Source organism: Camponotus vicinus, unplaced genomic scaffold (assembly GCF_025532165.1).
Source record: "Camponotus vicinus isolate PSW18456_S1 unplaced genomic scaffold, iyCamVici1.0 SCAF_4, whole genome shotgun sequence".
Taxonomy (NCBI): Eukaryota; Metazoa; Arthropoda; class Insecta; order Hymenoptera; family Formicidae; genus Camponotus; species Camponotus vicinus.
Genome location: NW_028141976.1, coordinates 12,376,206 through 12,392,260, shown reverse-complemented (window position 1 = coordinate 12,392,260; position 16,055 = coordinate 12,376,206). Strand labels below are relative to the sequence as shown.

The 16,055-nt window shown below is 34.5% G+C and overlaps 1 protein-coding gene across 5 annotated transcripts; it reads right to left on the bottom strand.

The window, feature by feature from the left end:
• Window positions 1-5,787: 5,787 nt before the first annotated feature.
• Window positions 5,788-15,836, bottom strand: LOC145971182 (uncharacterized). Of its 5 annotated transcripts, none has more exons than XM_083098571.1 (9): window positions 14,824-15,836; window positions 12,114-12,606; window positions 11,437-11,533; window positions 10,283-10,726; window positions 9,945-10,213; window positions 9,639-9,815; window positions 9,012-9,274; window positions 8,124-8,932; window positions 5,788-7,731 (listed from the first exon to the last, which is right to left on the bottom strand). In XM_083098571.1, exons 1-9 carry the CDS (start codon window positions 14,868-14,870, stop codon window positions 7,667-7,669), a joined length of 2,664 nt encoding a protein of 887 aa, XP_082954697.1. In that variant the 5' UTR covers window positions 14,871-15,836; the 3' UTR covers window positions 5,788-7,666. The 5 variants fall into 5 exon arrangements, with proteins under 5 accessions (XP_082954697.1, XP_082954698.1, XP_082954695.1 ...); XM_083098572.1 differs by having other exon boundaries at window positions 9,945-10,483; window positions 10,616-10,726; window positions 14,824-15,799; XM_083098569.1 differs by having other exon boundaries at window positions 9,945-10,726; window positions 14,377-15,806.
• Between the last annotated feature and the right edge of the window lie 219 nt (window positions 15,837-16,055).

The following is a 16,055-nucleotide window of genomic DNA, read 5'->3' as shown; positions in this document are numbered from 1 at the left end:
GACTGCTCGCGGCAGAGAAGCTTACGCGACGCGATGCGCAGCGGACTCGCGTATGCGTGCTCCAGTCTCTCGTAAATAGGTGGACGTAGAGAGGGAAGGGAAGGAAATGTTAAAGATAGAGAGGGATAACAGAGGCAGAGATAACGGGTCACGTGGAGCACGCGATCGCCATGGTAGCCCGAGAGACAATGATTCGCGATAGTCGAGCTTTTCTTGCTCCGATTTTCAGCTGCCGTTGCGGCTATCACATCCGACGATAAAAATTAATATAGCATACGATATCCTTCGACGAATATGTCGATGTAGCGCTTAGTATGCTTAAAAAATATGCTCGAATGCTGCGCGATGTGATCATCTCGCAATATATTGTTATTATTATTAGAACCGTCTTAAAGAATAAATGCGCATTTTCTTCAATCATTATTAATCTTAACGACAGTACGGTTAATCAATTTTAACGATATATAATTACGAATAACGTAAATAGTGATTTGAAGAGCTAATAAATTGCGAATTTAATCAAAATGTCAAAATTATATTGCGAATGAATATCCTTGATCGTTAATCCTTCTAAGAATCGCTAAAAACTAATTAGCTTCATAAATTTTTTCATTACAAGCTGAATGTGAAAAAAGCTACGGATTAACGGCGACACAGCTGTTACATAATATATCCAGCGACATTGAGTGGTCATTGATAAAATATATAATAATCAGTCGAAAATTGATCGAACAATTCGTGGATTCTTTCATGAAAAATAATTGTTCCAGAGAGACAATAGAATTTAATAATTTTAACTTAATTTAATTTAATAATTTTTAAACAATAAGGCTTTTGTTCCTCCGAGAAGATATACACATATGTCTATGTTTTTAATGCAACATCGCTTCATATTAGACTCGTGATGCAAATATACCTATTCATTCGTTATCCGGCATTTCTTCTTCCTTTGCAAGAATTCGATGTTATAAAAAATAAATCATTTTTGAAAATCTTAAATTTTTTTTGAGATTTTACATATTTTTACGAAATTAATTTTAAAACCTAACTCTGTCCGACACGAACATGCAGTTAGGTCTGGAATATATTTTTGCAATAACTTTACTTGTCTTTTCGTGTGAAAATTAAATTTGATTGTTTTAAATATAATTTATCGATAATATATATTTTTTTATATTGTATCACAATTTTTTTATAAACATTTAGTTGCTCGTAAAGCCACATTTGAAGCCACATGTTCTAAAAGTAGGAAAAATGTATTTGTATGATATACTTATTATTACTATAAAGTAATGATACGAATTACCAGATTTTCTCACCAATACGTTTAACTAACTTTTGTTTTTTTTTCTAGAATGAGATTGTTGGTCTTTTTTAATTCGATAAAAAATTTAAATACGCAAGTTTCTATTACGCATGTATCTATTGTTTTAAAGTTTTAGTAAATTTAATGACGTAAAAGAATAAAAAAAGGATTTTAGCGAGCAAAAAGATTATTAGTTGACATATAAAGTACATTTAGATATCCTCAATAATATAATTACGTTTACAGGAATATAATTACATTTAAGTATTCGAAAAAGATTAAATATATGTTAACAATAAGTTATATATGTGTATATATATACACATATATACAGTATATTATATGTATACATATACAGGGTGACCCATTTTAACTTAGGCAGCCAAATAACTCGAAAAATAAGCAAGATAGAGAAAAATGTTTTAGACAAAAGTTGTATGGTTTCGAGGGGGCCATAAGATGGTATCATTGGTTTGACCTTGAAGAGTCATTTGAAGGTCACGTGAAGGTCACTTCAATTTTTTTAAATGGAATACCCTATATATTTTTGTACATTCTTGTAGCTTATTTCGAGAGCTTTCCAAAACACTATAATTAAGTACCTTTCCGTTAAGTACTTTTTGAGTTATGATGCTTGAAATAATTTCTTAATTTTACATAAACCGTAAAATATCTTGTAAAATATTCATTTTTCGATTATCTTACCTTAATACTTTTATGTACAAAATAATGAGAGGAATCAATTGGTGTAAAGAAAACACATAGTTGTTTTTAAGAAAAAATATGGAATTGTTAATTGCAAATTACATATTTTTTCTTCGAAACAACTATGTGTTTTCTTTACACCAATTGATTCCTCTCATTATTTTGTACATAAAACTATTAAGGTAAGGTAATCGAAAAATGAATATTTTACAAGATATTTTACGGTTTATGTAAAATTAAGAAATTATTTCAAGCCTCATAACTCAAAAAGTACTTAACGAAAATGTACCTAATTATAGTGTTTTGGAAAGCTCTCGAGATGAGCTACAAGAATGTACAAAAATATATAGGATGTTCCATTTAAAAAAATTGAAGTGACCTTCACGTGACCTTCAAATGACTCTTCAAGGTCAAACCAATGATACCATCTTATGGCCCCCTCGAAACCATACAACTTTTGTCTAAAACATTTTTCTCTATCTTGCTTATTTTTCGAGTTATTTGGCTGCCTAAGTTAAAATGGGTCACCCTGTATACACACACATGCGCTTAAAAGTAAGGCTTTCTTATCTCTTTAAAAGAGTGCGTCCTTAAAATTCTAGATTTTTTTCTTTTTTATTTATATATACTTTTATTATTTTTACTATACACATCTTGTACTCCCTTTACATTCTTGTGACAAATGCATAATCTAATCTAGAGTGAGTTTCTTTTTTCTTTTCTTTTTGATTGATCTTTTCCTATAAATGTTTCTTTTAATTTATCCATATTCACAAGTTATAAACAGCAATATGCATTATTCACAATGACTATACAAATTTTATTCGACACACTTTGTTGATACATATTTAACAACGGACGTAATCACCTGCCTTAACGCTCGAGAAGTCAAAGCGATTATTTTGATCTCTATCAAATTTTTAACCAGAAATCTCGATATTATTTGATAGAGCCTTGTACTCTTTTTTTTATTTCCAGCCATTGTGTTGTGCTCTTACGTTTTGCGGTTCTCGAAAGTTTTTAATACTGGAACGCGCGATTTAAATTAATCAAAATGACGATGTCAAAACGACATTATCAAAAAACGCAATATAAATATTTAACTCAATGTCAAAATATTATATTGACTTTGCTTCGATGTTCTAATTATATTTTTTTAAAATCAAAGAACGAAGATCAAGCTCTCTTTCTCTCTACCTTTCTAATAACTTGAATATGTATATACATATACGACGGCCGTTCTTCTAACATTCTTGTAATTTTTAACAGTAACAGGAACTGCAACATTTAATGCCCAATCTTTAATCCTTTTAAAAAATCTGATGCCAGTTTTAGCAATAGGCATGTGTTAGAGCAACGTCTTTCCAGGAACGGCATTTCACGGCTATTTTTCTTTCCAGAGGAATTTACTCAAAATGTGAAGACAAAAAAATGCTGCATGCAAAAACAATAAAAAATGATTAGCGTAAAGTATATAATGAATGTCTAAGAGTTATCCGGTATCTTCTAATCACAGTTTCTATGATAAGCTAAAAGAAGTGAGAGTGAAAAAGAAATTCTTTCTAATACAGCTAATACATGACATGAGATTTTATATTTGACGTTAAACTACTTTGTTTCCATCTTTTTTATAATATTAAATATCTCTCTTGATAATATACCTCAGCTTTGTTCAAATAAATTTATACTTTAAGATTTCATTATCTGTTCACACACACACATCTTTCTGATTGAATTCGTCAAATACTTTCAACGCAATATTAAATAATTTTTCATATAATACATTGATTTTCAAACATCGCCATTTTTTCTAATTTGATTTTTGATGTAGAAAAACAACTCCATTGTCTTTCCGAGACATTTGATATCAGGACAATAATTTTGAAGAAACAAGGTAGTCAAAAATTTAAAAGTGAATTTGCTAATGTGTTCAGTGATTCTTTTTATATTTATGATTTTTTGGTGAGTGCGAATGATCAGTTTTCCGTAAATTGTCGAATGAGTTCTACTTCTGACATGATTGTAACGAAATAAAATGATATAAACTGTCCAAATTTTAGCAATCGAGAAAAGAAATATATAGCAATAAAAAATATGTCATCTTCTAAATGGAACTTATAATAATATAGTCGAGTATACAAGATGTTTCATGACTTAATTTTAATGATGGATTTTCTGATCAATTTCTAGTCGACCTTTTCTCAAGAAAAATATCCAGAGAAAAATCATCATTACACATTTCCTGTAAATTTCTGATTTATCTTTGTAATTAAGTTTCACAAATAAAAATAATATTAAAATAAAGTATATCTAAAGTATTAAACTATGCGATTTTATTAGCTATTGGATTTTTCTTGAAATTTATATCAAAAATTTTTTCTTACAATTTAAAAATTATCGATGTTTGGATATTTTTATTAGAGAAAAGTCGATTAACTTGTCAGAGAATCGTTTAAATTAAAGTCACAGAGATCGTACATAAACATAAAATTTCTTTAAAAAACATTTATCATCTTTAAATTCTATCTTAATTTTCCGTTAAAAGACATTGAATCCTTAATTAGAGTCAAGCGTCTCTATTTTAGTGTCGCATTTCTAATAAGCAATTTCATTGCAATGTTATATAAAGGATTTAATGAAAATACATTTACGATAATAAAAAAGAAATGCGAATTCCGAATCGATTGAAAAAGCTTGTTTGCAGCGTATTTGCAAATCACGAAACCTCGACGGACATTTGATATTAAATACTTTTTACTTTTTTAATTTTTCCCTATTTTTCAATTTGTTATACGCAGGAGATTGTAGTAATGCAAACATGAAATGACAAAATAATATTACTTCATTATTTGCACAGCTATAGAATAAATGATCTTTTACTGACAATTTATGATGATTAAACAAAATGCATTACTTTAACACACGAAATTTATTTGATTTCTTTCTATCATTCATGACAGCCGGTGTAGTTTGATTTCATCCTATGTAAGAATTGCATAACAAGTTTGACGATTATTTAAAAAATAATTAAATAAAATCTGATTTTATATTTTTCTCAGAAAATGTCCGATATCTTTTTTTGGCTTTTCGTCAACGCTGTATAGTAGCATTTTCATTATTTCCATAATTTTCCCTCTTTCCCTATCTTTCAGATTTCTGCTTATATAACTAATATTTTTCAACTATCTTGAAGTTCGTGCTTATACTTTGTTTTTACTTTTTTTAAACCATTTTTGCGATCACCATTCGTACGAGAAAATATATGATTTTATGAGGCGAAAAAAATTTTCATCAAGTTCCGACTTGTCCACGTGCAAAGAGTTCGAACTGTGCATTGCATCGTTGATAAAAGTCAACTTTAATGCCCGATTTCACCAACCGCATTTAACTTTAATCTTAATTTAACTCAATCTTTGTCTCTTTCTAAAGAAACAGTTAGAAGGAGACAAAGAGTGAGTTAAAGTTAAATGCGGTTGGTGAAATCGGGCGTAAATGCATCAGCAACTGTTTGCTAGTTGGCTGCCACGTTTGACTATATTTTAACTTTATTCTGTGCATTTACTTTCTAAAAAAAATTCATTGCATCAACCAGTGTGTTGCAGCTTTGGTTAATTAACTCATTTCGTTTTCCGTATTATCAAAACTCGCATAATGTATGTAATCGGAAAAAATTATGTTTTCAAACCTCTATCACAAAGCGCGCAGATGTATTATACACTTCTATATTAACTTAAAAACTAAATGAAAGATCTCATGAGTGACGTCTTAAGAAAGGATGAAGGAATAAAACTTATGTATTTTTATAGTTTCGAAGTGTAGAATACATTGTACATCTCTCATTGTTGATCCAATTTGAAAAAAATATCTTGAAATCTGCGTAAGAATCTGTACTTCCTAAGAATCTGCAGTTCTTAAGATGTTAACGGCGCGGAAAAAATCGCTCTTCATTTTCCTGTTTTAAATAATAATTCTATAATATGGACAGAGATACAGAGGAGGGAAAAAGATTGAGATTAACCACGCTTAATCACACTAAAGTTGCTGCAATCAAACGCGTAAAAAAAAAAGGTTTCACGCTTGATTCCGCGTTCAAAGACACCGATGATCGGTCATAAAAGTCGTATAAAATAGCTTCAAATGCACGTGCAATCGCATGACTACTCGTGTATAAATAATAATAATAATAATAATATGAGAATCGCCGTCTAGCTACAGCTATCAGTAAGATAAGAAACGAATTGTGAGCAGCAGAGACATATGTATAATTACGAACTATATATTATATATTACATATACATATTTTTTTTATATATATTCGTATATATATAAAATATATAATATATATTTCGCGCATATCTTTACACATTCACGCACACGTGTACGCGGAACAAACATACATAAGAGCGCAACAGCGGCTCTAGGTGATCGAACACTTTTGGTTTCTTGTTCACTCTTTTCCTGTATTTTTTCTGCCTCTCATCTTCTCCCTTTCACTTCCGTTTAGTTTTTATTTTTTCTCTGCCCTTTGCATTCTATCTTTTTCTCACATATACACATAGACATATGCACATCCGCACGCGACGTTCACACGCGACATACGCACACACATACACACAATATGTCTATCTCACATATATATTATACGCTTTTTCTTTTCACACGTCATAATCAATTCATCGCGCGTGTAAGAATTGAGAAAAATATATGTACATAAAAATGTCGTGGCGCAGTGGCGATAGTAGAAGTAATATAGTTTAATAGTAGTGATAATAATAATAGCATAGACATAGTAGAAGTAAAAGTATCGATTGCTAAATATAGTCGAATCTGATATAGTTCTCGCTTCTTTACCCCTGTTTGGAGCACAATGTATTCTTTATCCATTCTTCGCATGTTCTCTTACAGCTAATCGTTAAGAGAACAATTTAGGGATAGGAGAATAGGAGACCACTGCAGAGATTGGGGGTCATAGCGATAAGTAGCTCACAGGTATGTATGTCGCCAGAAGGACGCGAGTCATTATTTAAACCCAAAAACCTTTCGAAATGTCCTACGATAAAAGAAACACAGACAAGACATTGTGTTCCAGTATGTATGGCGCGGTCTTTCGATTATTTCTCGTGTTTTTTTTCGCCTCTGCTCTTCCTTTGTACACAATACATTACTATATCCTATTTTTACATAATATTAAATTACTTTGCGATCACACTATCATACATAAGAACTTGCAAAAGATATACCCGGTACCGTGAATCGCGAAACATTCTCGGTTAGAAAAACTTCGTCGCTGTCGTGCTTGGCATCGGCGTCATTGTCACCGTCATCGTCAGTGTCAGCGTCAATGTCAGCATTAGCATTATCGTTATCGTCATCGTTATCATCCTGATTGCATGATAGGACGTTGAGATAAATTACCGAGAACTGAAATGAGGAACGGTAACGGTTGTCATCTCGCAACGTCTTAAATCGGTGCACATTGGTGACATACTGGTGGTAATGATTAGAATGACAGTGATGGTGCTGCTGCTGGTAGTGGTGGCGGTGTTGTTTTTGATGGTGATGATAGTGTTGGTGATGACGATGATGGCAATAGTTGCGGTCATAGTGGCGGTGATCATTGTGACAAGTGGTAGCGGAGTGGTCCGTGGCAGGGGATCACTTGTCGGAACTCGGACATTCCCCGGGCTGCTTCATTATTGTATAATCCAGTCGGTATTGGGCTGAAATTAAAAGGATTTCGTCTTCTTTCGTGATGACAATTCGTGAACGATTGAAACTTGCATTCAGTACTTATGTGCCATAACAAGTGTGCAATCAACTATAAGAAAATCCTAGATCAATCCTATTTTTTTATCAATTTTTAGTAACCTTTTCCTTATCTATAATTTCTTTGTAACTTCGTATAAATTTTTAATTTTGAACGTTAGCTGTCTTATACAGTAACTAAATCTTAAATTGAGATTTTGTCAAGATAAAGTTCACTAATTTGTTGAACTAATTTGTGAAAAGTAAAGTTTTATATTATACGTATGAGGCAAAGATCAGAAGCGTAGTTTACGAAAAGCCTGTTCTTCACACCTAACACAATCCACTCAATTGTAGGAGGACGTACCTTTCTTCGTGAGGTCCTCCATTGTTTGATCCTTGCAGTCTACCGCGAGGTGACTACTACTACCGCAGTTGTAACAAGAAATCTTTGTTGGCGGGATCACCGCCGCCGCCGCGTACGTCACCACCGACGTGGGCGGCATATACGACGCTTGCACGGGCGTCGCGGCGGCCGCCGCGTTTGGTGGCGGCGGCGGCGGCGGAGTACTACCGGACGCGCCAGCGGGATGCCCCGTGTACGAGTACATGATCTCGCCATTCGGTTGGTACGCCGCTGGGTAAGCTGGTCGCGCGGATGGACCGTGCAGGAAGTTGGAGTAGATACCGCTGTTACCGGGCCGCAACGCAGCTGGGAAAGCGTGACCGTGTGGTAGATACGCCAGCTGCGAATGCGTCGGCGGCCCCGGGAAGGAGACGCAATGCGGTAGACTCGGAGGTCCGCCGTTGTTCCCGTTGTTCCCGATTCCATTCAGAATCCCTTGGCTCTTATGTCGCATCGTGCGCGTCGTATTCTTCCTGGTGAGTTGTCTGCTCTCCGGTGGCACCGACGACTGCATCGGCTGTTGAGATGTCGATGCCGACGCGATATGCGAGAGCGGCGCCGTCGAATGCACCGAATTCATGTGATCGGTGACAGGCGGCGCAACATTGTTATTGTCGCTGCCGACCCATGGCGCGGCTGGTGGTGTTTCCGGAGGTGATCTGCTACCGGTGCTGTCGGAACTACTGCTCTGAGAACAATGTAGACTGCTCTCGGAGTCGAGCCGCAGCGCTTGCATTCGCGCAAGGCAGTACATGTGCTGAGCATTGCATCTGAAATGTATGAAATGTGTGTCTCAGGATAAAGTCATCACACGTGTATCTCCTTCAATTAGTAAAGTTTATATAATACCTTGAAAATCGATTTTGCATTCCAGCTACTGGTACAGTGAGACAAGCGTAACACGATGAATTCTGAGCTGTATACATCTGTGGCGGAGCAGGATACATTTGTATTTGCGCGGGATCTATCGACGGCATGGGATAACGCCGTAAATTTGGAGTAGTTACGTGATTTTGATAATTATGCATCGCTGGATGTTGTTCTTGTTGTAACGGTATCGATTTCCCGCTTGAATTACTGCTATCACCTAAGATCTCCATACTTGGCATAACCTGTATGACAAAATAAATGACACTTATAAAACTTATAAAACATTGAATAGTGTGATGAACGCCATAAATTTACAAATTGTCAGATTCTACAGCAATGTAAACTGCATTTATAATTTTAATTTTTTTAAACAAAAAAATATATTTAAAGCTTGTTAAAATAAAATAAAAGAAAATGCATAAAAACTGGAACTTAATTTGCAGAATATTCTCTATTTTCAGTTAAAACTTAAGAACTATAATCTGCTTCTCAACTTTAAGAAAAAATCATAATTCAAATTCTAATCTTTAAAGTAAATTAGCATATATTACAACATATATTCTTTATGAATCTTACATACATGAATCTTATGTACATAAATCTTACTTCGTTCTCGATTGTCTCAGTAACCGGGTGCGTAGTATTGCTAGAATTGTCCAGCTTCTTATCCACTGAAATCTGATTTAAGCCGTTGGTTTGACTCTTGACTATACTCCTCAATTGTCCTACCGCGTTCGATGTCAAGCCGATGTCCCTCAAATCTTCGTCGCTCAACCTACTGATCTGTAATTCATACATATCGATAATTTAATTTTAAATTATACACGTGAATTGTACGCGTGAATGTACATAATCTGTGAGTTTGACATTTTGTGTGATGACAGCAATAAAAAAAAATACAATTTTCCTTACTTCGTCGAGAGAAAAGTTTTGCAGATTGCTCTTAAAGTTCGGCATCTCCTTGCCCAAAGTCTCCCGGAGAGAATCGCCGGAATTAGATGACCTGAGTCGTGGCGGTGGCGGTTGTTTCGATTGGGTTGCCGGAATCAGAGTGGACGATGGAGCGTTGTCGACAGAGTTGTGCCGAGAGAAAGTCGACGTACTCGTAATAGGCAGAGGGATGGGCCGCGACGACGGGAGTAACGGCTGTTGACTAGGAAGACTTCTGCTTGCTCCGAGCGCTGGTAGAAGTGGTAGAGAATTGTTGTTGTTGTTATTGTTGTTGTTACTGCTATTACTACTGTTGTTACTGTTGTTGCTATTGATAGTGTTCGAGCCGGAGATACTCGTTTGACTATTGGAGCCGCTCGACGATGTCGTGAGAGTATTCGAGGTGGACTGGGTCACTTGCGAAGACGAAGTGCGCGGATTGACGTTATTCCTGTTGCGACCCATCGGCGAGTTGCTGCGACTAGGGGATCGTGATTGGGACGGCGAGGACTGGCGGCTGACTAAGGGAGAAGGTGGATAAGCCAACATGTCCCCAGTGTGATACATCAACTGGTTTCCCATCATAACCTGACCCGTCCACGCTGGCGGCATATGGTTCATAGATGGGAAACCGAGATGAACGTATTGGGTACCACCGGATCCCATAGGCATTTGTTCCGGGCCGGGCAGGCATAATCCTGGAGGAGGTATCGTAAGGCCAGGTGGCATTCCAGTGACCATAGCATTTCTCATTGCGATTTCTCCTGTAAGCAATTACATCATCATGTTAATATATATACTGGAGCAATTTTAAATTTAAATAACCTTGTATAAATTAATAAAATCAATTTATCTTATTGTATTTCAAATAGTTTTTTCTTATAGATAAAGATTTTTATAATATAAAAAAGCTTATCTAGAAATAATATTAAAAATAATAAGTCTAAAATAAAAATTATTATAGTGACACTTTTGATTGCAAAAAGATTAAACTATTTATGATTAATTCTCATTATTACGGTATATATATATATATATATATATATATATAAAACAGAAAAAAATGTAAACTACTGATACAAAATACATTAAAATTACTAATATATAACACATTGACACATCATTGTAACTAATTCTCCTTAATAAATTTAAATTACTGAGATGATTAAGTAAAGATATGTTCAATTTACAAATGCTTTATTTGATTAATCAATTAGAGAAAAGAAATTTTTGCTCTTTTTAATTGATCTATTGTTATTGTCAATGCTCTTTAAATTAAATAAGAAAACACAAAAATAATCAAAAAAGAGAAAAAAAACTGTCTTGATTGCGCTAAAGCTGCGTTTGGTTCGCGTTTGGTTCTTATCGCTTAATACGTCTTGTTGCGTCCTATGTGCAAGAGTTCTAATTGTATTTTATCAAATGTTTTTTTTCCAAGTTAATAAACATTTAAAATGCACGAAACATAGCGTACCATGATAAGACTGCATCGGCGGTGGTGGCATTAAACAGCTATTCGGGATTTCAGGCTCCATTAGCCTCTCATTCGTGCTCATACACGGTGTACAGCCCTAAATTTAAATTATATATTAAATTATGTACATATTATATTTCCATAAGATATATATTACATATAATATGCATTTATATAGCTTATCAATTTATATATCTCTCAATCATCAATTTCCAATTTTTTCTAAAATTATTATCAAATTAATATATATATATATATTACTTACATAAAATGTTATAAAAACTTTTAAATAAATTAATTGAACAAATTAATGATATAATAATTTACGATCACAATATTAACTGAAGTATTTTAAGATTATTAAATTCATTAAGAAATTTATAGGTTTATAATTATTATCAAGAGTAACAGAAAAAAACAAATAACATATTTTTTTTTCTTTCTGTTACACTTGACAATAACTACAAACTAATATATATTACATAATTCTATAAAATTTCAATCATTATTTGCCGAAAATAAAAAGTAATGATTTACAAAATACCGAATATACAAGGTAGTGAATGAAAGACAAAATATGTCAATCTGCATAAATATCTAAATAAGCATAAATATTGATAACTATTTTTTTTCATGAAAAAGGAAAAAAAAAGAAAAGATGGAATATCATACATTACTTGTGTCGGTTTAAAAGAAGAGTTTATCTTTGAAAAATTCAGACGAGCTTCTTCCTCTTGGAGTTTGATGAATATATTGCCAAAGACGCTCTTCTGCTCGTACGTGAAGGCCGGATGATTCAGTGCCATCGTATACAGCAGCAACAACTCTTCCAGAGGTTGATCGTCCACGTTAAAGGTGGTTCCATTTATTAGGTTGATGATCTCTTGATGATCGAGATTCGATAGATTCTTATACAGAATCACCGCGCAAGCGTAATTGCAGGAATGCAATAGCGCCATGTAAAGAGCCAGTTTTCTTCGCGTGCGTTTATCTGTCACGCTGGAGGTTGTCAGTTCGGCCACGTCCGAGGTGTTGTTCGCATGGTGCTCCGTGTCGCGCAGGTCATTATAGTCCCGCTTGCCGATCTCCTCGACGCACGTGCCAAGGTATCGTACTTCGAACGGCAAGCACATGTTCAGCAATGTGCACATCACATCGATACGTTTATAACTAAACAGATAAAAATGAGATAGATTAGTATAAAATATAATATCATCCTTAACAATCTTTATGCTCCTACTTTAAAATGGCAACTTTAAACATTATAATTTTAATTATCTCAATTCTATTTTTGTCCCTCCCTCGAATGAACTCTTTATTGTGTAAGTTTGAGAGGCTGTAAATAGAATTATCTATTTTGTATCATCATTAAACATATATTTTCTATAATTATATATATTTTAATTTTAGTATAAAAAATTATTAATAATTATTATTAAATATTAATTAGTTAATTCTCTCAGTAGTTCATTTAGAAACTAAGAAATGCGTTATAAAACTTGAATAATGTAGGGGACATTATAATACTTTTAAATTTAAAAACTTTATGATATTTGTAATTTTCATGATATTTATAGATTTTTGTCATCTCAAATATCTTTTGAATATTTTGTTTTTACATTCATTTTGTTAGGATCTGACCTTTTTGCTCCATTTTACTTTACTTCAAACTATTATAAAAAAAGAAAATAAAAATAAAAGCATGTTGTATCTAAAGAGATATTTAAATCTATTTCCAAATACACACACATTCCCCTAGGTACAACAATCTCTTTTTCAAAATCTGAAATTTATAAAGAGATCAGAAAAAGAGGATATAATTTTATCAATATATAATAAATAATAATTAAAATTACATAGAATCTAAAAATATGTATGAATTTGTTATGCAGATTTTTTTAAAGACTATAGAAGAGATATATTAACAAAAAAAAATATTCGTTAAAAATAAAAGAATTTTGTCTAGATAAAAATCAATATATAACTGGAGCATTTTGTTACACAGATTGCAAACAAATAGTGATTATTAATTTTAAACCTTTTACTATTATTAAAAAAACAATTAGCATACAAAATATATGTTTCTAGGTATACAATAAAAAATATATGTTTCTAGGCACAATAATGTCCTCTATTTGTAATAATTTAATTTTCTGTCATTTAAAAAATTAACAGTCCCATATATTTTATCTCATATCACGTTCTAATTTATATCTATATATATTGCAATATGGCTGTCTTATGCAATCATTGATAGTTGTAATATCATGCACTAATGTATTCAAAATTGAATATAAATCATTATTTGTATAAGAATTTCGTATTAAAATAATGTATTACATAGAAATTTTCATATGCATGAAAAAAGCTTTGTAAGTAGAAAAGATCAATTAATTGTAGGAATCAAATTGCATTTTGTCAAAGTAGGAAAATGCTGAAGAAGTTGAAAGATTCTCATAATATAACTTAGCGCAATCTTATCTTAATTTTTATCAAAAATTTTCTTAGTTTTCTAAATTTATTTTATTTCAATTTTTACAAGTCTAAATATATAATATGTATAGAGAAATGTGACAATGGTATCCAATAAAGGTATATATTTCCTTATTATTTCTTAAAATTTTTCATATTTTACTTTTTACTTTTATAGTAAAATTATTAATGTATAGCATTAGGAACAATTTGTGCGACAAACTTGTAGTATATGACAAATACCACATTATTGAATTTTATATGTTACACATAATATATGTACACATTGATATCTGATAGAAATTATATCGACAAGAATTTACATACTTTTATTAGAAGAAAATATTTAAAGAACAATTTAGAATTTGGTTAACAAGTGCAGAGATCAATGAAACCAATGTGAAAGGAATAAAAAGTAATTTTTCATGACCAAAATAGTCGCTTCGTACAAAAAAATATAAAACTTACGAGACGACAAGGACGAGAAACAAATGTCCAGTTCGCATCAAGGAACATTAGCCGACAATATAATCTAGCAGGAAGCGTGAAACATATTTATACATTTTCGACAATAGCGAAAAAACATTATCTAAGGACTTGTAACGATACACGAGACAAAATGCAATTCGAGAGCGTGATATGTATTCTGGCGTAACGTGATTTAGGCCAGAGAGCGGATCGTCCTCTGACGTACAAGGGAACAAATACACTACAGGGTACGCGGCGCCGAGGCCCTCGACGCCTCATCGCGGGTCGTGTGACGGCGACGACGCGTCGACGGTTACGCAAAATTACTCCTGAAATATCTCGAGGAGGAAGAATCGTCTCGTTGCGTCTCGTCTCGTCTCGCATCATCTCGTCGCGTCGCGTCGCGTCGCCTCGCGTCGCGACGCCTCCTCCCGATGCACGCATTACCTGGACAGATTCCCAAACCATGATACCACGTTCTCCTTACACACCATTGCCAGACAACATTGATACCACTTGGGTGGAAGGAAAGTGTGGAGCGACGGAGCGGACAGTCAGCGGGCGGCCTCTCCTCTCTCTCTTTTTCTCCTACTCTCTCTCTCTCTCTCTCTCTCTTTCTCTCTATCTCTTCGCTCTCGTTCTTGCTAACACTCGAGTCGTTTGCGAACGAGAACCGTCTCACGAGCGTGCGATGACACTCAGGGTACGACGGTGAACCACGGCTGGTCTCGCCGAGGGCGCACAGTGGCGGTAGCGATGGCACGTCGCGCCGTCAAGTGTCCACATTCGCGAGAGCAGGCACGTCAGAGTCGGATACGGTGGACCGATCGCGGCGACTCGACGACGGGACACCGGTCCGAGAAGGGGCCGATCGAAGGAGAGAAGGTCGACGAGCGAGCGCTGGTCGCGATCGCTGTCCGTACGGGACGGACGGACCAACGGACTCGTTCTCGCGTTCTCGCGACGAGGAAACGCGTCAACGGCCGCGCGCGCTCCGGCGTTCCTCCCCCGTTGGCTCTCACCGTAGCTTCCTTGCGGCTACCGTATCCTCGACTCGGAGAGCGAATAAACACGTCTCTTGTCTCGCACGATATACGAGATATATATTCGCCGCCGTGCACTCTCGCTGCGATAACTAGCGAATTCGCTCTCTTTCTCTCCCTCTCTCTTTCCTTCTCTCCCTCTCTCTCGCTCTTTCGCGAGATGCTACCACGAATAATGCATCGGGCAATCCAGTCGCGAGACCGTTCATATGCTCCGCGTTCGAAAAGACATCGGATCAACGCGAGCAAAGTGACGTTCCCATGTCACGACGATGAACGCGAGTCTAGTAAGTTACTAGAAATTTATCGTAACCAACTGGACAAATACCTCGAGAAGAGTTTCTCGTGCGAATGCGTGAATGACGTCATGAATCATGTGTCGGCCTCGTGCTCAATTGCTACATGTATAAAGAGTTTGTTGGTGTTCCGAATAAATTATAAATTCTTTTCTTTACATATGATTAATATTTTTTTTTAATATATATATAAAGAAGAAACATATGTATTATTCATTTCATAGAGACTTTTCTCCTACTATTTTTTTAAGGAATCTATCGATATTCCTCATATATACGCGATTATCATAAAATTGACAGAAAACATCTGATAGAATAATGCTTACATTTGCGCATGCAC

What these genes read in the sequence shown, in the direction of transcription:
- LOC145971182 (XM_083098568.1), bottom strand. Translation starts at nt 14,870, where the DNA reads ATGGTGTGTAAGGAGAACGTGGTATCATGGTTTGGGAATCTGTCCAG. An exon ending in CTGAGACAATCGAGAACGAA is followed by an intron (nt 9,275 to 9,638) that starts GTAAGATTTATG and finishes TTTGTCATACAG; the next exon opens with GTTATGCCAAGTATGGAGAT. An exon ending in GGAGGACCTCACGAAGAAAG is followed by an intron (nt 7,732 to 8,123) that starts GTACGTCCTCCT and finishes TTTTAATTTCAG; the next exon opens with CCCAATACCGACTGGATTAT.